Raw genomic sequence first — 22,070 nt, forward strand, 5'->3', positions numbered from 1 at the left:
TGTTACAAGAAAATGATTAAATCACGGACTATTTTCCTTTACTTAACGCGGAAAAAGTCTCCGAGCGAGGCACAACGTGACTACACCTTCGCGCATTTAGACAAACTGCAAAATGTAACCGAAAGCAAGCGTTCTGCGCATGCGCACGGTTGTCAATAAGAGAGTGTTCTGTCGGAAGGGAGTGGAGTTGAAGTCGCTGCCAGAAATCTTCTCTTCGGGAAAAAAATTACATTACACTGGTAAATTTGCCATCTAGCTGCTGTTATAGTCTATTTGTCCAGTAGTCATGTAGTCGTTTTACTGAGACTCTGAAGCTGAAGAGTAAGTGTCTAAACACAAATGTGAGGTTAGCCTGGTAACGTAACCAGCGAAACCAGTTTACTTTGCTAGCAAGCTGTTAATGAACGATTCCGCAATATTTTGAGGTGAATTATTAAGTTAGCTAGATTGGTATGAGATCTCCGAGGCTGACAAAATGGCTCGAATAGTCATCATATTTAATACCAGTAGCTTCGCAGTAGTCGCTAATGTCAGTACACTGGGTTAAATGCAAATCACCAAGCTGTGTTAAAGAAAAAAAACCTGTTTTAGCTGCTCCAACTATCTACTGTAGGCAGAAAGATAAACAAACAATCGTTTGAATATGAACTAGGTTAGTTAGGAGTAAATATGAACATAAACATGATTTAAAAAAAAAGTAATAAAGTAGTCGTCATTATAATGTTACTTTCACAAAAAGTTATATATATATATATATATATATATATATATAATTTTTTTTGGGGATAAACTTGCAGACAGCATTTTACTCATGCACGCAAGACCGTAACCACATCCCGAAGATTGGGGGACCAAACCATTTGGTGCGGGTGCAGTCACAAATGTAATGGTCCTTTTTAGTTCTCTATGTAATAAAGGCCCAAATATTTATATATACACATGATTTATATACATAGTGCAAGACCTTTATATTTAGGACCAAAATAATTGCATTAAGGTCAGTGAGTATTACAGTACAAAATCAAGTTAGATTAGATAGATAGTGGTTTATTATATTTCAGATGTATTCACTCTCTACCCCCAGGCAGGCTTTTATCTTATTATGCACAGATATAGTGAATAATATGTTCCAAACAGTAGAGCAGACCAAATAGGAATTACAAAACGTCCACTGTGTATATACTGCTAACTTTTCTCCTGTTCCTGTCAGCTTACCCTTTTTTCCCCAAAGAAAAAATTAATATAATTTGATTGTCTTTTCATTATTGTCATAATGTGTCAGTAAAACAACATGACTGTGTCAACTAGCCAGACAAAATTACTTGCACAAAATTATTTACTCACCCTCAAGATGTTCCAGACCTTCGAAGAATGGTTACACAGCTATACAGAAAAGCAGTCTATATGACACAAAGCTCTCATATGGCCTCTTGGAGTATAGTTTTTATGGCGCCTTTATAATGCACCTAAAAGCTCATGATCACGATGTTCTGCCATTTTATGGAATAAAGCTCTAATAGAGTGGAAAAGATTGCGGGGGGGGGGGGGGGGTCTTCTTTTATGTTATGAAATTATATCTGTTTATTGTGGAGGACATGTCCCCCTCAATGTCTGTGGTGGTTATGGCCCTGCATGGGTGTGTCAGTCAGTATGTTTACATGGACAACAATAATCCAATATTAACCCGATTAGCACAATACTCAGATTAAGAAACTACCATGTAAACAGCAATTTTTTATTACCTTAATCCGACTAAAGTCATACTCGAAGTATGTAAGTGTATGAAGTATACACATTGAATTAAGACATGTGGAGTATTCCTGTTTTAGTTGCATTATCGATGTGCATTACAGACATGTAAACACCTTAATCACACTATTAACGTCGTGTGGGAGTTTTCCCTGCATTTTGCAACAGGACACGTACACACACGGCAGAGCTGCGTCCGAAACCGCGTATTTACCTGCTATATAGTAGGCGAGATACCTTTATTTCAGCTACTATATAGTAGGTAAGTACGTGGTTTGGGACGCAGCCCCTGGCTTCAAGCAGTTGTCTATTTGCACGTACAGCATGACAAATAATGAACTGCACTTGAAGATTTCGTGAAATTGAAAATTAAAACTGTATACGGTACCATAACGAAGATGAACTGTATGTTAATACGGGAAATTCTGCAGGGAACGTCGGATGGCGTGGCGTGGGAACGTAATGATGCATGCCGTTAATCTATCTACGTTCTATAACATGTAAAACCTGAACATGAAAGGAATATTCTAAAAGTGACTCATGTAAACACCTTAATCAAAATATTGTCTTATTCAGAATAAGGTCAATAATTAGATTATTGGTGTCCATGTAAACCTAGTCAGTGTTACATTCAGCTTTAATTCATCTCCCATAGATGATAACACAGCTTCCTGACAGCCTGTCTATGTGTATTAACAAAAAGTGGATCCTAACTTTGAATGATCTGCATTCATAGTTATTGGAACATAACTGAAAACTGAGGATTGTTAGGGAGAGGACCACCGCGTAAGCATAAGTTACAGACGTGTAAACCGAAGTGCTGTGGTAAGGGATGAGGATGAACTGTTTCAGTGTTTTGTAACCTTTGTGTTCCAAAGTTACACAGTTACTACACAGATATAACTCCTAGAGGTGGAGTTAGACTTTGGTGCTTGAAAACGTGAAGTGATGCAATAACGGAAGTGATGTGGTAAAGTTTTCTTCTGTGCTGTAAATAAGTATGCAAGGTGCTGTACAGTATGTTATTTATTATAATAGTACACCATATTTCAAATTAAAACACTGTGGACAAAACATGGACAGATAAAACATTGAAAGCAAACATTTTCCATAAAACCATTATTTTCTGTATGATGTTTTAAAGTTTCCTTCAATGGCGATGCAGTGTGTGACCAAAGTGGAGCTCACAGTCTCCTGTGAAAATCTTTTGGACATGGATGTGGGCTCCAAGTCTGACCCCCTGTGTGTCTTGCATATGAATGCATCTGGAAATCAGTGGTTTGAAGTGAGTATTTAAGACCTGGCATACTAAATAAAGGTGGGTAAAGGCCAGACCTCAAGAAAATGGCATTGTTTATAACCAATTTTTAACAAAGGGAATTTTTTTGGCTTCTCAGGTGGGCCGCACAGAAAAAGTTCAAAATTGCCTGAATCCCAAATTTGCCAAGAAGTTTCTCATAGATTATCACTTCGAAATCGTACAGAAGCTTAAATTTGGCATTTACGATATAGACAACAAAACCGTTGATCTGAGTGACGATGACTTTCTTGGAGAGTTGGAGTGTACCTTGGGTCAGGTAAGAAAGTGTGCTGTTTACTGTTGATCAACAAAAATCATAATTACACTGCCCTCTCTTTATCAACTTCTGGTGCAATGCTGTTTGAGTTGTTCTTACACGGTCCTATTATATCAGTTCATCATATTTCCACTCATGTATGTGTAGTTATGTAAAGGTACTTTCACCTTGAAATAGGAGAAGCACTAATAGAAGAATACATGCACTACGGTAACATGCATTCTCTAGCTGAATACACTGTTATGTGTCTACAGCAGGGCTGGGGAATCGAAACCCGGTTCTAAAGTAGAAATTGGTAACAAAATTCCAAGAATGTGGTAACTGATAAAATAAAAAACCCAAAACATTTCAGTTCTGCTTATCGGTTCCTAAAAGTGCAATTTACTCACATGTTTTGAATAAACGTCCTTGATTAATGCGCCTACATCTGTAAGGACGTGACTGTCTTTCAGGAGTTGCCAATGTCACATGTCAATACATCAGCATTTAGGTTGGTTTTGATTGTTGGGCTATTTGTCAGACAGTGGTCTATGGAAAGGCTGAAACTGTTAAAAGTGTGGCTTGGCTTTTTGAAGCAAATTGAGGACACTGCCTAGTGCAGTAAATGCAGAAATAATTATTTGCTGTAAAAGAGGTTGCACTTTAAATATGTCAAAACTTTTACATCAGCACGACATAATGTAGTAGTGTTTGATGTCTTGTGGCTGCCAAGCCCGAGCGCAACAAACCCCTCAACAACTAGTACCTCATTAACAAACACCTTGCTAGCTAGGGCCTGCACCTCTAAAGGATATCTGTTGCTTAGCCATGAGACTCTGTTCTCTTTGGAAATGAAGGGAAAAGTGTCCAGGAAGAAAACCTAGGCGTGTCACAGACCAGTCATGACATTTGTTGAGAGAAGGATATAATTCATTCCCTCCAGGATTTCACAATCGCAAAAATTGGGTTCTTCATGTTTGCATGTGTCTGAGGCACATTTAAGGACTTTTTAGTCATTTTTTTCTTTGTTTTTGTTGTTTATGTCCTTTGGAAACACAGATTGTGTCCAGTGGGAAGCTGACCAGACCACTGATCTTGAAGAACAAAAGACCAGCAGGAAAAGGAACCATTACTGTAAATATTCGTCCATGATATTGCATTAATATGACAGAAAGAAATTTGAGATATGTTGCTTAGCTTTTGTATTTATAATTGGCTGCAGTTACGTGCCATTGCTAGATTTGTTAGACTGCTCATGGAACCTTCAGTGTAGTTAATTATGGAGGAGTGTTTACAGTGCAGGTTGTTTTGATATGTTTGCATACTTGGCTGAACAGTACAGTCTGATTCATTTTAATTTGAGGGACAAAAACATTTATTTGTCCCATCTGATTAATTGTGTTGCTCTTTCTCACATTGTTCACAAGTTCAGATCCCACCAATACCACAGCCATCCATAACAGTAGTCTAGGGAGCATCATTGGCTGTGCTTTCTACGTGGGAGGGATGTCATTCTCTTTCTCTCCTTTCAATCAGAGTTTAAAATATGTGAGAACTGGCTTCACATGTTTTAGAGCAAGCATGTGATAACGTTTACCCTTCCCAGGTAGAGCTGACTAGTGAGTGGGAAATGGCAGAGGACCAAATTGGGAAGAACGTGGAGGAGAACAGAATACTAGTTTAAGTTGCAGAAATTGCAGAAAAGAGACCAGACAGTTTAATTTTTTCAGGTTTGAGCAATTTTTTTTCCTTCTGTTGAAAATGCTTGTTTTTGTTCTAGATTATTGCAGAGGAAATTAAGGATAATAGGGTGGTAAATTTTGAAGTCGAGGCCAGGAAGCTGGATAACAAGGTAAGATAAAACCTAGTGTTTTTTTATGGAAAAAGAACTTTAAAAAATTAAAGTAACACTTTTTTTGCATTAGCGTGAAGGCATAATATTAAAATGTCTGTCATTATTTAAATTGTTATAAAATTACAGATTTAATTAATGCTCTTATGAATCCATTTTCCAGCAAGCATGTCTAATGTACATTGTTTTTGTTAGACTCGCTCTAGGACATCTTTCCTAACTGAACCAAATATGTTTTCTTGTCGTATAAACTGTTTAATTGAGTATTGATTGAGTAATTGAGTACTGCACATTGAGTATTTTAAATTCTTTAAAAAAAATAATGTTAATCAACAAAGCTAAATAATTTATGCAAAATGTCTTGATTGCAGGATTTCTTTGGAAAATCAGACCCCTACCTGGAATTCTACAGGCAAATCGACTCAGGGTGGCAGCTTGCCCACAGAACAGAGGTATAATTCTCTGCAGAAAATTGGTATAATACAGATACAGAACAGAGGTATAATTCTCTGCGTGGAGGAGGAGGGGGGGGGGGTGGAACTAATACTGAGTAGGGCAACCCTTTGCTCTCAAAACAGCCTCAATCTTTGTAGCATAGGTTCCACAAGATGTTGGAAACATTCCTTTGAGATTCTGGTCCATGTTGACATCGCACAATTCCTGCAGATTTTTCAGGTACACTTTCATGCTGTGAATCTCCCATTCTATCACATCCCAAATGTGTTCTACTGGATTCAGATCCGGTGACTGGGAAGACCACTGATGAACACTGAACTCATTGTCATGTTCATGAAACCAGTTTGAGATGACTTTTGCTTTGTGACATGGTGCATTATCATGCTGGAAGTACCCATTAGAAGATGGGTAAATTGTGGCCATTAAGGGATGCACATGCTCAGCAACAATACTCCTAATAGACTGTGGCATTCAAGCAATGATTAATTGGTATTAACAGGCCCAAAGTGTGACAAGAAAACATTCCCCACACCATTACACCACCTTCACCAGCCTGGACTGTTAACACAAGGCAGGTTGGGTCCATGTGCCAAATTCTGACCCTAGCCATCTGTGTGCCTCAGCAGAAATCAAAATTCATCAACCAGGCTATGTTTTTCCACTCTTAATTTGTCCAGTTTTGGCAAGTCTGTGCCCACTGCAACCTCAGCTTTCTGTGCTTTGCTGACAGAAGTGGAACTCAACATGTTCCTCTGCTCTTGTAGCCCATCCACCTCAAAGCTCGATGAGTTATGCATTCTGAGATGCTTTTCTGATCACTACGGCTGTTAAGTGTGTTTATTTGAGTTACTATAGACTTTTTGTCACCTCAGACCAGTCTGGGCATTCTCCTCTGATCTCTCTCATCAACAAGGTGTTTCAGCATGCAGACCCTCCGCTCACTGGATGTTTTTTCTTCATTGCAATGTAACAGAAACACACAAATGTGGGTCAAATGTAAACCACGCGCGTGTCTCTCCCTCCCTCCCCCTCTGCTGTTTCCAGCCGCTCTTTTATTGCTCTCTCCCTCTGATTAGACAACTCAGTGCCAGGCCAGTCTGGCTCCTAGCTCCTCCTCATCACATGCACCATTTTGAGTAAACTCTATAGGCTGTTGTGCGTGAAAATCCAAGGAGATCAGCAGTCATAGAAATACCTAGATAATCACATTTGTTCCATTACCTGAAGCTGCTGGCCCATGTCTGCAAGCATTTATAAATTGCACTGCTGGCACGTGATTGGGTGATTAGATAATTGCATGAATGAGTAGGTGTACAGGTGTTTCTAATAAAGTGCTCAGGCAGTGTATTTTATTTAAACAAATAGATGAATTGCCTATTTTGAAGATGTAATAGCCACTTTCAAAATATAAAGCCTATTAGTCAAGTAAGAATGAAAAAGCAATATAACGTTATTTTTAATTTATTTCAATGAGTGCTGTTGTGTATTTAGTTAAAATTCTACTAATGGGTTTTATCGTTTTGGAGATAGTCACATATAGTGTTTTATTATTTTTAATCCTGTGCTAATTCTTGCATTACTTGACCCCTTTATTGTAAGAATCAAATAAATAAGGTGCCTGTTTTGCTAAATTGCTGTACAGTCAGATGACATAATCTGCATACTTACTATTTAAACATTCTGCTGACTTAAGAAGATGCATCTTTCCTTCATTTTGTTATCATAGGTGGTGAAGAACAACCTTAACCCCTGTTGGAGACCTTTTAAAATCCCTCTGCAATCTCTCTGTGGAGCAGACCTGGAGAAACCCATCAAGGTAATGTGTATCCTTACACTAGCAAATCATGATTTGGCATCAAGCATTTTAATTGCATTTAATGCGCCTTATCGGACATGTTCATGGACTTGTTGCTAATATAATGGTTTCTTTGGCTCATTTGAGAGTGTATTAAATCTTGAAATCCTTTTTAATGAATGAATGCATGCAGAGTTGTTTGATAGCTGTCTATTATTTGTCTAATAATACTTTGATGTTTTTTTGTTTTACTTCCAAAAGTTTCAAAAAGGAAAGACGACTGTCATAAAGTGGTTCAGTTGAGTTTAATTATATCACATGGTTTGGATTAATGCCAATGTTCTTAAATGTGTTCCCAATAGAGTAGTGCAGTTATGTCGTTTTCCTTCCAGAGTGATGTGTTGCATGGTCCTGGATTGGTGTTGGTTTAGAAACCCAACCCTATTCCAGCTTTTATTTGGTATTAATATTAGATATCTGGTTTAGTATGGTGTGTTTTTAAAATCATATCACATACCATATGTTATCATTTAATATTTACATTACATTACTGATTTCATAACTAATTTTACCGTGGCTGGTGCTAATTTTTATGCTTTTGTAAAGCATTGTCCTGCTGTTCCTTTTTAAGCAGCATCATACTCAATTTTCAAATCATAATCACTTGTACAAATGTACATCATAGAGAGAATCATAGATATTTGCCTATCTATGGTTCTTGGTTTGGTGTCGATGCATGCCATCTATTACTGTCTGCCTTGCTGTGTCAGTGTGACATTAGAGAATGAGATATAGATGGTCACATTGTTACTTTGATACCTCCGAAGGTGGAATGTTACGACTATGACAATGACGGGTCACATGACCTTATTGGCATTTTTGAGACGAATATGAAACGCCTGCAGGAGGCTACATGCACTTCACCAGTGAGAACACCTTTTAAAATACTTTAATTTTTACTTTCAGAACTGTTAAATGTCATTATATTCTATTTCTGTTTGTCACAACAGTTGTGTTATGTGCTACAGGCAGAGTTTGATTGTATAAACATGAAGAAAAAGCTGAAGAAGAAGAGCTATAAGAACTCTGGTGTTGTGAGTGTGAAAATTTGCCAGGTATGGTACCGGGTCTCACGCCCTCTTCTGCTGCTTTACACCATTGTAAAAGATGCTGTTCCTGTGTTTTGAATTAGTTTTTGTCATGTAAAATTGTTTGTTTATTTATTTTTTCTTGCTTAGGTTGTGAAGGAGTACACATTTTTGGATTACATCATGGGTGGCTGCCAGTTGAATTTCACTGTAAGATTGTTTCAATCATGAATATAGACTTTTATTGAAGTGTGTCAAGTATGGTCCTCAGCATAAGGCTACCATCTGTCATGCTTCCTCTGCTGCAGGTTGGAGTGGACTTCACAGGGTCAAACGGTGACCCAAAGTCTCCTGAATCTTTGCACTACATCAGTCCTAATGGGGTCAATGAGTACCTTTCCGCCATCTGGTCTGTTGGCCTGGTGATTCAGGATTATGACAGGTGAAGTTGCAAGAATGGAATCTAAACCATGCAAATAATTTTAGTGCTTAAAACAGGGCAGATACAAATCTGGTCTCATTTATCACCATTGCATAGAAAAGGATCTGGATTTTTTCTTAGACATGAAATTGAGAATTTATTTGTCTCACTTCACTACTACACAAAAGGAAAAATGTGTTGGTTTGCCATTACTCATGAAGAGTAAACGGTTTGCACTTTCATGCACTCATTAAAATAAGATAAGAAGATAAGAATAACTTTATTGATCCCACACTGGGGAAATTCACTTGTTACACTGGTGTTCAATTCCGACTTATTGGACATTTTCAATCAGTATGCTCAAATGAATTATTTTATCACTGCAAGTCTGTTATAAGATTAGTCAGGACACTGTTGGGTTTCTGTGTGTAGAGTATCTTGAGTCTGTGTTTAGCTACTGGTGAGCAGGCTGATGGGAAAGGGTGGGTGTGACCTCCCTGCTGGGCAAACAATTCATACCGCTCTACAATAACAGGTACAGAGATAAAACAGACAGCAGAACTAAAGCTTTTTCAATAGTAAAACACTGTACACAACCGCCACAATAAAAATATAATGTTTCAACCTAGTAGGCTAGGTAAAAAAGGAATACTTATGAAAAATTAATTCTTAAACATATTCTTAAAGCCCTGTGTTTCTACTTTCATGGGAGTCATTAACCACTGCTGTAAAGTGTGCTGTAAAGTGTCACTAATATCTGGTGTGTGGTGGGTGTTCTGGTGCATTATGGTTGCCGTCGCATCATCCAGGTGGATGCTACACACTAGTGGTGGTTGAGGAGACCCCCCCCCCCCCCCAAAAAAAAAATACTATGTAAATCACTTTGAGTGTCTAGAAAAGTGATATGTAAATGTAACTGTAACATCACAGATAAATTCAGTGCTGAACACGGGCACCCCAAAACAGGGATAAATTCAATTTTTTTGCCTCTGGTAAAAAAATTAATTGTCTTTTGCAGTGACAAATTGTTCCCAGCCTTTGGGTTTGGGGCACAGATTCCTCCAAACTGGCAGGTAAATATGAACATATTCTAACTTTAGTTCTGGTAATGAAGGTATTGGAATATGAACATGTTATGAGTACATTTGTTTTACAGGTGTCTCATGAGTTTCCACTTAACTTCAATCCATCTAATCCATTCTGTGCTGGTATGTAATAGAAGTAATATCAAGTTGCAGGACAATAAGCTCCTTTTGTTATGGAATAATTGGTCAGAGGGGGAATGGTAGATGATGTTTGGTGTGTGTCTGATGTTGCTTCTGTAGGAGTAGAGGGTATGGTGGAAGCTTACAGGATGTGCCTGCCCCAGGTCAAACTTTATGGGCCAACTAATTTTGCTCCCATCATCAGACATGTGAGCAAATTTGCCAAGCAGGCGCAACAACAGAAATCAGCCAGTGTGAGTATCAACACCGAACACAACCACTACCACTATCTCAGTTAAAACCATTTGATTTTAAAAGCAATTGATCCCCTTTCATTGAAAATCTTGCACATACAAGACCTTTTGTACAGTCATGTGAAAAAATAAGTACACCCCATTGAAATTAATTAATTAATTTTTTAAACACATTTGGACAAGCAAACATTTGATCCTCTTCGAAACCATGCCTGTTAATAAAGTTGAACAAAAAAAGATGATCAGTCACATGGGAAAAGGAAGTACACCCCCTACATTTATCACACCTTCAAATCCATAAAATTAGAATCAGGTGTTCAAGATTGGGTGCCAGTGATTAGAAGCTGCTTAGGGAGTGCAGGTGGAACCTGTCTTATTTATACCCCTCTCATATCTAGTGCATGGTGTTCCCTTTGTTATTGAGGTGTGTCGTGTCATCATGCCAAGATCTAAAGAGTTCTTCTATAAGGCCTTCAGAAAAAAGGTTGTTGATGCCTGTGAGTCTGGCAAAGGATTTAAAAAGATGATTTGAAATACATTCCACTGTAAGGAAAATAAGCTACAAGTGACGCAGATTTCAAACGACTGCCAATTTGTCCAGAATTGGCTGTCCCAGCAAATTCAGCCCAAGAGCAGACCGTCTGATACAAAAATAAGTCTCCAAAAACCCCAAAATTTCATCACATGATCTGCTTGCAACAGTAAGTCTTGCAACTGTTGGTGTTACAGTGCATGCTTCTACAATCAGAAAGAGATTGCACAGATTTGACCTGCATGGGAGGTGTGCCAGGAAAAAGCCTTTCTAGTCTTGCTCTAATGTTCTTTTTAGACAGGAATCAGAATCACCTTTATTGCCAAGTACTGTGGGTTTACATGTACAAGGAATTTGTCTTGGTTTACTGGTGCTTAAAAATAACAGTAAAATAGAAGAACTAAAATAATATATGGTAATAAATAAATAATATACGGTATTAAGGTAAGCCAGATAGAAAGTTACGAAAATCAGAAGCATGACAAAACTATAAAGCTATGAAAACCATCAGCATAAATATAAAAATATAAAGATAAGTGGCGGATAAGAGACCATGGCCAGTTCTGAGTATTGTTGATGAGGCCAGTTACGGATGGAAAGAAACTGTTTTTGTGGCGTGACATTTTGGTCTTGATGGACCGCAGCCTACCACTGGAGGGGAGTGCCTTGAAAAGTTTGTGTCCAGGATGAGGGGTCAGCCACAATTTTAACTGCCCGCTTCAAGGTCCTGGAAGTGTAGTCATGAAGGGGTGGCAGATTGCAGCCAATCACCTTCTCAGCAGAGCGAATGACATGCTGCAGTCTGCCCTTGTCCTTGGCAGTGGCAGCAGAGTACCAGATGGTGATTGAGGAGGTGAGTATGGGCTCAATGACTGAGGTGTAGAAGTGCACCATCATTGTCTTTGGTAGGTTGAACTTCTTCAGCTGCCGATTGGAGCAGGTGGGATTGAGTTCTTCATGAAGTCTACCACCATATTTTTTCACAGTGTATTTACCAACTACAGATTACAGTTTGCCAATGAGCATATAAGTAAAGACCAGGCCTTTTGGAATAACGCGCTCTGGACAGACGAATCAAAGATAGAGTTGTTTGGCCACAGTATCAGCAGACAGCTTTTCACAAGAAGCACCTTATACCAGTTGTGAAGCACGGTGGTGGAAATGTTATGGTTTGGGGTTGCTTCGTCGCCTCAGGGACTGGATAGCTTGCATTTGTTGATTCATCTATGAAAGTGGACCTTTTCAACAGGATAATGATCCTAAGTACAATAGCATATCCACCAAGGAATGGCTTAAAAAGAAGAAATGGAGGGTTATGGAATGGCCTAGTAAAAGCCTGTGTTTGGATCCCATTGAAATCTCGTGGGGGGATTTGAAACAGGCAGTACATGCAAGAAAACCCTCAAACATCTTGCAACTAAAAGAATATTACATGGGAGAGTGGTCAGAAATTCCAGCAATCCGATGTCAGAGACTGGTGGACAATTATGCAAAACGCCTACAAGAAGTTATTTCTGCTAAAGGGGGCAATACTAACTTCCGAGGCGTGTACTTACTTTTTCCATTTGAGAATATCACATCTACTGATATTTCTGTTGAATAAATGATTGAAAAAGCCATTTTTCCTTGTGGTTTTGTTCAAGTATATCAACTTTATTAATAGGCACTGTCTCAAAGAGGATCAAATGTTTGCTTGTCCAGATATGTCAAAAAAGGCAACAATTTCCATGTGGTGTACTTATTTTTTCACATGATTGTATATCTGTATATATCTTTATTATGTAAATATATTGTATATTTTAACAAAATCACCTTGCGTTTATAACAGCAACAGATAAAAGTATAGAGTGAGTGAAAGAGTCCAGTACGTGTCGTGATATCACAATAGGTATCAAATTCAGGCCCAGGATCAGTTATACAAACTCAACTATCAAACTTAACATAGCAACTTCATTACATTTCAGATCTTTCACCAGTCTGTATTTATTATTTAAGGAATAAAACATAACAGGGCATGCTGTTACATAAAAAAAAAAAAATCAATGATGGAGTGGTGAGATGAGTCCCAGCCTTAAACAGAGGCCATTACCACCCCGGAGTTGACTATTTTCTAATAACACCCTGACCTATCTTGAATTTAACAATAATAACAATAATAAAAAGAGAAATATTTAAGAAATTAGAAAAAAAATGCAGCAAAAAAACTGAAACATAACATCCTCCATTTTTTTTTCTGTGGTGGAAAGCTTTACCTCTGACTGCCAACAAGCACTGACAGTGGGAAGTTATTTTTATTTAAAAACTTAAAAATCTCCTTACAGAATGCTTCACGATATCAACAATGAAAGTTTTTTCTTAGTTAAATAAGAACATATTTTTTAGTCCATTTGTTAATAGCCTTAGATTATGTGGAGTATACGGCTTACAAATCCCTGTGCATTTGCTTTTATAATAACGTATTTGAACAAGCACATTAATATAAACCTGTGATTTGAATGTTTAATTTATTAATGAACGATGCACAGTGCAGCCTCCTCTTCAGGAGGTGAAATGCCTGCTGAGTTGGGTTAAGGTCTGGTGATTGACTTGGCCAGTCTAAAACCTTCGACTTTTTCCCCCTGATGAAGTGCTCTGTTGTGTTTGCAATACTTTTTTGGGTCATTGTCTTGCTGCATAATGAAGTTCCTTCCTATTAGGGTGGATGAATTTCTCTGTAAATTGGAAGACGGCTTGTTTTTGTAGACTTCTGAATTCATTCTGCTGCTACCATCACGAGTTACATCATCAATAAAGATTAGTGAGCATGTTCCAAAAGTGGCCATGCAAGCCCAAGCCATGACACTACCTCCACATGCTTTACTGATGAGCTTCTGTATTTTGGATCATGAGCAGATCCTTTCTTTCTTCACACTTTTTAGACTTTCCAGCACTTTCGTTGAGGTTAATCTCGGTTCCAGAACCTTTGTGGCTCATCTCTGTATTTCTTTGTGATTTCCAATCCAGGCCTTCTGATTCTTACTGCTGATGCGTGTTTTGCATCTTAAACCTTCCACTTTTTCCCAAAGTAGTTTTTGGGTTTTTCTTTAGAGCTGTAGAGTTTGTGTTATCAACTGCTGTTGTTTTCCTTGGCTGACCTGTTCCATGTCTGGTTGTTAGTACACCAGTGCTTTCTTTCTTTTTCAGGGCATTCAAAATTGTTATATTGGCTATGCCCAATGCTTGTGCAATGGCTCTGATAGATTTTCCCTCTTTTGCCAGCCTCAAAATGGCTTGCTTTTCTCCCATAGAGAGCTCTCTGGTCTTCATGTTGGTTTATCCTTTTTTAACAACAAATGCAGTCTTCACAGGTGAAACCTATGGCTCAATCCAAGAGTAGACATTTAGAGCTATTCATTGTTTAAACAAGCAAGAAACATCAGTCACATGTTCCAGTATTTTTGATCACTTAAAAAAATGGGTGGGTTCAAACTGCCCAAAAATAGGTGTGCCAAGCTTGTAGCATCATACTCAAAAAGACTTGAGGCTGTAATTGGTGCCAAAGGTGCTTCAACGAAGTATTGAGCAAAGGCTGTGAATACTTATGTACATGTGCTATTTTGTTTTTTATTTTTAATAAATTTGCAAAGATTTCAAACAAACTTCTTTCACATTGTCATTATGGGGTATTGTTTCTAGAATTTTGGGGAATATAATAATATATATATAAGAAATGAAAGCTGAAATTCTGACCTATTGTCTCATATTCATGTTTTGATCTGAAAACCAAATGTGTTCAATGTATAGCAAAAGCAATGGAATTGGCCTTGCCGTTCCAGTACTTTTAGAGGGGACTTTATAGTAAAATATACTTAAGGTTTGTTTTAAACTGAAATAAGCACATTTTGTATTATTAAATTTGTTTTTAATATAAAAAAAAACTTTTATTTGCAGTGCTGAAGTTCATATACTATAGCTGCTTGTATTTTACACTGTTCTTCATTTCTTCCCTCTGTGTTTCTCTGTGAGACAGCAATACTTTGTTCTGCTCATTATCACGGACGGCGTGATCACAGACATGGACCAGACCCGAGCTGCCATTGTAGCTGCTTCCCATTTACCCATGTCCATCATAATTGTGGGTGTGGGCGGGGCTGACTTCACTGACATGGAGATCCTGGATGGGGATGATGGGCGCCTGAAAGCTCCATCAGGAGAGCCAGCTGTGCGGGACATTGTGCAGTTTGTGCCTTACAGAAAGTTCCAGAATGTAAGTTGGCCTCTGCACGGCTGTAGTATTCTGGCTGTAGGCCTGTCTTTTTTTTCCTCTAATTTTATATACATATATACAAATAGGTATAGTACATAGGGAGTAAAGTTGATTATTGCATAGGAATATTAGTGATTATGTAAACATGTTTACGTAAAACATCTTGATTATGTGCATGTCCTCTTCAGTGTGTGTGTTTTTTGGTTGAAGCTCTGGCAGCCTTTCCCTCTTTTTCCATCTCATTTCAGGCACCCAGGGAAGCACTTGCCCAATGTGTACTGGCAGAGTTGCCTCAACAAGTTGTGTCCTACTTCACATTTAAAAAACTGCATCCTCCCCATGATCCAACCCCTTCGTAGACATGTAGGGCCATTATAGTCTTATTCTCTGCTGACTTCACCTTGCTTTTCTATGCACTAAAGGTTGCATGGATTGGATCATAAAGGACATGCAAAATGTAACATGAATAATGAATTAGTGCCTCACCTCTCTTGGTGCTCTCTGTGACTAAAGTGGTGCTTGAAAGTTTGTGAACCCTGTAGAATTTTCTACATTTCTGCATAAATATGACCTAAAACATCATCAGATTTTCACACAAGTTCCAAAAGTATACAAAGAGAACCCGATTAAACAAATGAGACAAAAATATTATATTTGGTTTATTTATTTGAGGAAAAGGATCCAATATTACATATCTGTGAGTGGCAAAACTATGTGGACCTTTGCATTTAGTATCTGGTGCAACCCTTTTTCAAGTTTGTGAACATTCTAGGTGAACATTCACAAACTTGCAAGCACCACTGTAACACCAGCTTCCCTTTCTCTCTGTCTCTGTGTGCTTGCAGGCTCCTAAAGAGGCATTGGCACAGAGTGTGCTGGCAGAGGTTCCTGGTCAGGTTGTCAATTATTTCAACATGCTGAAGCTCAGCCCTCTTAATTCAAGTACCCCTGTAGCTGATTCTGATGGGCAAACGAAGCTAAATGCCTAATGCTACTTCAGCAACTACCAGTAAGAGACCTCACCAGCTCCAGACAACAAACAACTTAATTCATGTACAACGCTCTGGTCCCTTACTAAATGAGTCATTCTAAGGAAGCATGTAAAAGCTTATTTGGGATCATAAACTCCATATCTACTGGTAACAAATGTTTATATTAATAAGATAGTCCAGTACATACATTTACTCTTTACATTTACTCATTTATCACAAGAAAATGCCAAATCTAACCTGCATGCTCAATGGCAATGAATGTTGTTCACAAGTTGCAGACAGCATGATTTGAAAAGCATAAACTGCACAATATCATGATTACAACTTCAAAATGAATAATCTGAAAGACTTATCTAAATGCTGAAGCTTTTTATTCAGAAAGGCAAATTAAATCTGTGGAAAGCTTTTGTTACTGGTGCAGAAACAAGATTCTGATTCTTTATACCAGTTAACATCCCACCACTAAATGCGCAAACAATAGTCAAGTGTGCTTTGTGTCAACCGCCCCCAGTCCAAGGACACGCATTGTACATTGATTCTCATTTCCAAATTGTCCGTAGTGTGTGAATGTGTATGCAGTTGTGCCGAGTGATGGGTTGGAACCCCATCCAGGGTGTCCCCCACCCTGTGTCCCAAGTCCCCTGGGATAGGCTAAGCTCCCCATGACCCTGTATAGGATAAGCGGTACAGAAAATGGATCCATGAATGGATATGTTTTGACAGCAATCAAATAAGCTCATACTTGGAGTTGCTCTTTAAGAATCCAGACACAGAGGCTGTAGTTTCATGTAACTCTCCACTAAGGCTATGTTCACATTACAGAAGTGTCCCAAGTACTATTTTTCCTAAATGTTATACAGAGCTGTGTGAAGCCAGAAGGCAGATCTTTTCAATCTTATTTGATCACACTTTGTTTTTCTGATTTCCTGTACAAGTGCTGTACTTTGCCATACCTAGTTTATGCCCTTACAGTATATACAACCCCTGGAAATAATATGGAATCACCACACTTAGATGTTCACCTGAATTTTTTACTTCGTAGCAAATAAACAAATCACAGATATGAGACAAAACATTTTTTGTTTAATAGCTGTACATTTTGGCTTTGTGAAACATACCTCAAACATGTTAAATGAAATTATTTTTAATTAATGGCATATTTTTTCCAGATCAAGTAGAGGAAGAAATTATGGAATCACCTTATAATTTGCATTTCAAAAGCAAATTCCAGCACAAGTTTAAAAATTCAAATTAGTCTGCAGTTAAAAGAGTGTGCTTACGGACCTTAACCTAGGACTTTTTGAAAGGTAACCTGGTCCCAACAAGGGAGTTGAAACAACGGAAATTATTATAAAACTCTTTCAAGAAGGAAATCCAACATGGAGTGTGTCAAAAGATGTTGGTTGTTCCCAGTCAGCTGTGTCTAAAATTTGGTGCAAGTATAAACAAAATGGGAAGGGTATAAAAGGAAAACATACAGGTAGACCAAGAAAGACATTAAAGATAAACAAATGGACAGAAACAGGAGTCAATGTTTGTGACAGAACTGTAAGAAATCGGCTGAATGAATTTGGGTTTACATATAGAAAAGCCAAATGAAAACCAGCACTAACACCTAAATGGAAGAAAACAAGCTTACAGTGGGCTAAAGAGAAGCAATCATGGAGTGTGGATGATTGAATGAAAGTGATATTCAGTGATGAATCATGAATCTAAATTGGCCAAGGAGATGATGCTGGAACTTTTGTCTGGTGCCGCGCTAATGAAACACATAAAATGATTCCCTGAAGAAAACACTCAAATTTCCCCACTCATTTATGATATGATATGGAGTTTCATGTCAGGTGAAGGACTAGGGGAGACGTCAAAAGTCAATGCACAAGTGTACACTGAAATTCTGGGCACTTTTCTCATTCCATCAATTGAAAATAATAGGTTTGGTGGTGATCAAGTCATTTTTCAGGATGATATTGCATCTTGCCCCAGAGCAAAGTGTTAAAGTTTTTCTTCAGGAAAGGCATATCAACCTAATGACATGGTCAGCAAACAGTCCGGATCTCAGTCCAATAGAAAATTTATGGTGGAAATTAACATTGGTCCATGACAAGGCTCCATCCTGCAAAGCTGATCTGTCAACTGCTATTCGAGAAAGTTGGAACCAGCTTGATGGAGAATATTGTTTTTCATTGCTGAAGTCCATGCCTCAAAGAATTCAGGCTGTCATAAAAGCCAGAGGAGGAGCAACAAAGTACTAATTGTGATTTTTGTTGTTGTTGATGATTCCATAATATTTTCCTCAACATTGAGTGACTCCATAATTTTTTTTCCTCTGTTTGTTCTAGGAAAAAAGACATTAATTAAAACAGTTTAATATAATTTGATTGAGGTATGTTTCTGGAAGCCAGAATGTTCAGATATTAAACAAAAATTGTTTGCTTTGTGTCATATCTGTGATTTGTTTATTTGCTATGAAGTAAAAAACCTGGGTGAGCAGCCTGTAAGTGTGGTGATTATATATTTTTGCCAGGACTTGTACAAATACAAATATGAAGCATCAAGGCAAAAAGATCAGATCTGAGCAAAAAAAATCTGAATTGAGCACTAAAGCTACTAATGTGAACATAGCCCAACTGCATGTTTACACATATTGGTTCAAATTGGTGTTTTTTTTTGTTTTTTTGTTTTTTTCTATAATTTTTTTTTGTTACATTGAATCTCTCTTGGTGCCTTATATATCAGGTTTCCAGCACTGCTATAATAATTTTTATTCAAACTGTATATATATCTCGTTATAAAAATTACTTTTATATTTCAAGGAAAATTATTTTGTCAGTTTACACAGTTCTGTTAATGAAAATGCTTTAATTGTTAATGTTGCTTGTGAGCAGTTATGCTAATTAAGTGCCATAATATTAATCACACTGATTTATTGATATTGTTTATAGCCTCTCTGAATGGGAATAGAGTGGCAAATTGAGTCGTGTTGCTACCTCACAGCATAGGTAGCCACCTCACACCAGGGTTCCTGGTTCACTGTGTTTCTGTGGGTTTCCTCTGCTTTCCTTTCAACCACCAAAAATATGTCACTAGGTCAAGTGGCTATGCTAATCTGCCCCTTTGATGCAAATGAATGTGTGAATGAGTTTGTGTGATCAACAGGCACCCAGTGTTCCCAGAGTAGACTCCAGATCTATATGTAGGTATTATGCTATGTTAAATGTTGAAAAGATTCCTCTTAACTAATTTCCTGCAACAAAATCATTTTGACTTTATACTTCAAGAAATTTATAGTTTAAAAAAAGCTATCTTAGTTGGACAAAAATGTGTTTGATGCAATGTGCATAATTTTTAACTTCATAAAGGACTCACTGTAACTTTGGCTGATTTTTCCCTTTTAAAGTGATCCCACACTGTGTTAGTTATGTTTATATGGGGGTGAGGTAACTTGTTTAATGCTGTAAGTTGTCTACCAAACATCCAAATGGTAGACAAACAAATAGTCTTGTTTGTCTTTGCTGCCTTTGGGCTTTGGGTGGTTGTCATGGTTAAAGCAAGGTTTTACACTTCTGTCTATATTACCCTTTTTTTTTTTTTTTTTTTTTTTTTTTTTTTTTAAATGGTTAGCATTTCCATGAAGAAATTTTAGGATTTATGATTTATTGTATAAACTACTGGCCATTGTTTATGCAACATTACAGTGGTTATTTAAATTTTTATTTTTTTAAATTTTTTATAGAGATTACAGTTTTTTGATTGATTACATTTGATTTATTACTGATTGTAAACCCACATTAAACTCAAATTCACTAATTTGCTTATTGCATGTGTTAAGTTACACTTGCCATTTTTAGCTCAGCAGAGGTGATACATTGTTATATCACCTATTAAATGGCTGTTTAACAATTACATGCAGTCCCGCATTACTAACGGTGTGATTTTCAGTTTGTTTGCGCCCTCCCCAAAACTTTTAGGACTAGTCGCCACTGATTACAGTATTAATGAGCTGATTCTAGTTTTATAAAACTATTATTTGAATTTACAGATGCATCTAACCATGCTTAGTTGTAATATAACATTTTTCAATCTCTTGGGTTAGAGAATAAAATTTTTGTGCACTATTTTACTTTTGTGTTTAATGTTTTTAAAATGTGGAGTTTGGTATAAACAAATGTCCAAGCAGTTGTTAGAAAGCTATAATGATACAAATTCTCCAAACACTGTGGGAAGTGATATATACACACACGTGTGACATTGTGTTATGTTGTTATATATTGCATTTATGCCTGATTGGCTGATTGTACTCACTGTGGTGGACCAGTTTTCAGTTCAGTGTCAAGTAAAGAGTCCATATTTGATTACAATAACCACATACGGTTACGTTAAACACAATGACTACAATATATGACAACCACATATCATATAAGCATTGTGCCGACCACAATATCAACTCATCTCAAGAGTGAAATGGATTGAACTGGAACAGTGACAACTATAATAAGATGTTGGCTTTGTATTCACTTTGACCTATATTCTTCAGCCAAAGAAGTGATCAGAATGGAGATGCCTGTTCTAACAGAACAACAATAAATTTTTCAATGTAAATTGACTTCTGTGTTTTCTTAGGTGCACTGTGACAATATGTAAGGAGTGTTATTATTATTATTATTATTATTATAATTATTATTATTAATTCACAATACATTCAAGTCTGCTTTTTAATGTCATTTTATTTATATAAACACAGCATGAAAAGAGATTGTAGCATATCATTATTACCACATATCATCCCACCTGGAATGAAAGCTACAGGCATAAAGTCTTAGAATATATTTTTCACAGTTGTCCAAACAAACTTACTTTGTTGGCCTCATAATAATAATAATAATAATAATAATAATAATAATAATAATAATAAACAAAATAATATAAACATATCTATTTTGTAGTACAAAATAAAGTGAAGAGAGAGTGAGAAGACAGACCTTTTAGGGCATTTTTACTCTTTATCATTCCAAAATATGGCAGGAAGTTCCATTCAAAGAATAACAAAGGTGAAAAATTGTTTATTAACTATGTTTCACTCTAAGCCCATGTTAGTTTTCCTTATACATAGTGACCACACAACACACACCATACAACAGTTCACACGTGAAGTTAGTTACATTTATATAACGTATTAATGTATGTTATAAGGTATGTTCCTAGACACTTAAAGTGTCTGTTTTACATTTTGGGGGGGGGGGGGGGGTTCTCATCAACCACCACTAGTAGCATCCATCTGGATGATGGTGCACCAGAATGCCCAGCACACACCAGGGAGGAGAGGAAAGTGATGTAGCCAGTTTAGAGATGGGAGATTATTTAGAGATTATTAGGGGGGTCATGATAGATAAGGTTGGGGGATTTTTCACCAGGATGCCAGGATTATACCCCTACTCTTTTAGGATAAGTGTCCTTGGATTTTTAATGACCACAGAGAGTTCGGTTTAACGTCTCATCCGGAAGACAGTGCTGTTTCTACAGTATAGTGTATTGTGTATTGTATAGTGTATAGTGTATACTGGTTAAATTGTATACTAGTTAAATTGTCAAATAACTATATATAGTGTATAGTGTATACTGGGGCATTAGGCCCCATACAGTCCACAAGGTGAGCAACCTCTGCAGGCCTCACTAATACCACATCCAGGTACTGACCAGGCTCAACCCTCCTTAGCTACAGTAACCAGGCAAGAACTACAGGGAGATATGGCTCTAGCAGGTGATTTGAAACATCTCAATACATTCAGTTGATTAAATGAACCAGCAGCCATTTGCTAATGTTGAAATATTAAAACATTTTTATGAATATACCTAACACAGCACTTTTTGTAGTATGTGCTATCCTGTTAAATTGTTCTCTATAATAGTGGTTCTCAAATGTC

The 22,070-nt window shown here is 37.3% G+C and overlaps 1 protein-coding gene across 3 annotated transcripts; it reads left to right on the forward strand.

The window, feature by feature from the left end:
* Nucleotides 1-150: 150 nt before the first annotated feature.
* Nucleotides 151-20,763, forward strand: cpne3 (copine III). 3 transcript variants are annotated; one of them, XM_053631199.1, is made up of 16 exons: nucleotides 151-239; nucleotides 2,894-3,034; nucleotides 3,147-3,326; nucleotides 4,365-4,439; nucleotides 5,086-5,157; nucleotides 5,529-5,609; nucleotides 7,340-7,429; nucleotides 8,236-8,334; nucleotides 8,437-8,523; nucleotides 8,647-8,706; nucleotides 8,805-8,938; nucleotides 9,936-9,990; nucleotides 10,074-10,125; nucleotides 10,243-10,376; nucleotides 14,918-15,154; nucleotides 16,000-20,763. In XM_053631199.1, the coding sequence occupies exons 2-16, from the start codon at nucleotides 2,903-2,905 to the stop codon at nucleotides 16,141-16,143; spliced, it is 1,632 nt and encodes a 543-aa protein (XP_053487174.1). In that variant the 5' UTR covers nucleotides 151-239; nucleotides 2,894-2,902; the 3' UTR covers nucleotides 16,144-20,763. The 3 variants fall into 3 exon arrangements, with proteins under 3 accessions (XP_053487174.1, XP_053487193.1, XP_053487183.1); XM_053631218.1 differs by lacking the exon at nucleotides 151-239 and adding an exon at nucleotides 15,403-15,517 and having other exon boundaries at nucleotides 16,000-16,090; XM_053631208.1 differs by lacking the exons at nucleotides 151-239; nucleotides 16,000-20,763 and adding an exon at nucleotides 15,403-15,941.
* Nucleotides 20,764-22,070: the final 1,307 nt, after the last annotated feature.

This window comes from Ictalurus furcatus, chromosome 1, assembly GCF_023375685.1.
Source record: "Ictalurus furcatus strain D&B chromosome 1, Billie_1.0, whole genome shotgun sequence".
NCBI lineage: Eukaryota > Metazoa > Chordata > Actinopteri > Siluriformes > Ictaluridae > Ictalurus > Ictalurus furcatus.

Coding starts and splice junctions, on each gene's coding strand:
- cpne3 (XM_053631199.1), top strand. CDS start 2,903: ATGGCGATGCAGTGTGTGACCAAAGTGGAGCTCACAGTCTCCTGTGAA. Junction 5,158..5,528: donor CCAGGAAGCTGGATAACAAG/GTAAGATAAAAC, acceptor TCTTGATTGCAG/GATTTCTTTGGAAAATCAGA. Junction 8,335..8,436: donor AGGCTACATGCACTTCACCA/GTGAGAACACCT, acceptor TATGTGCTACAG/GCAGAGTTTGATTGTATAAA.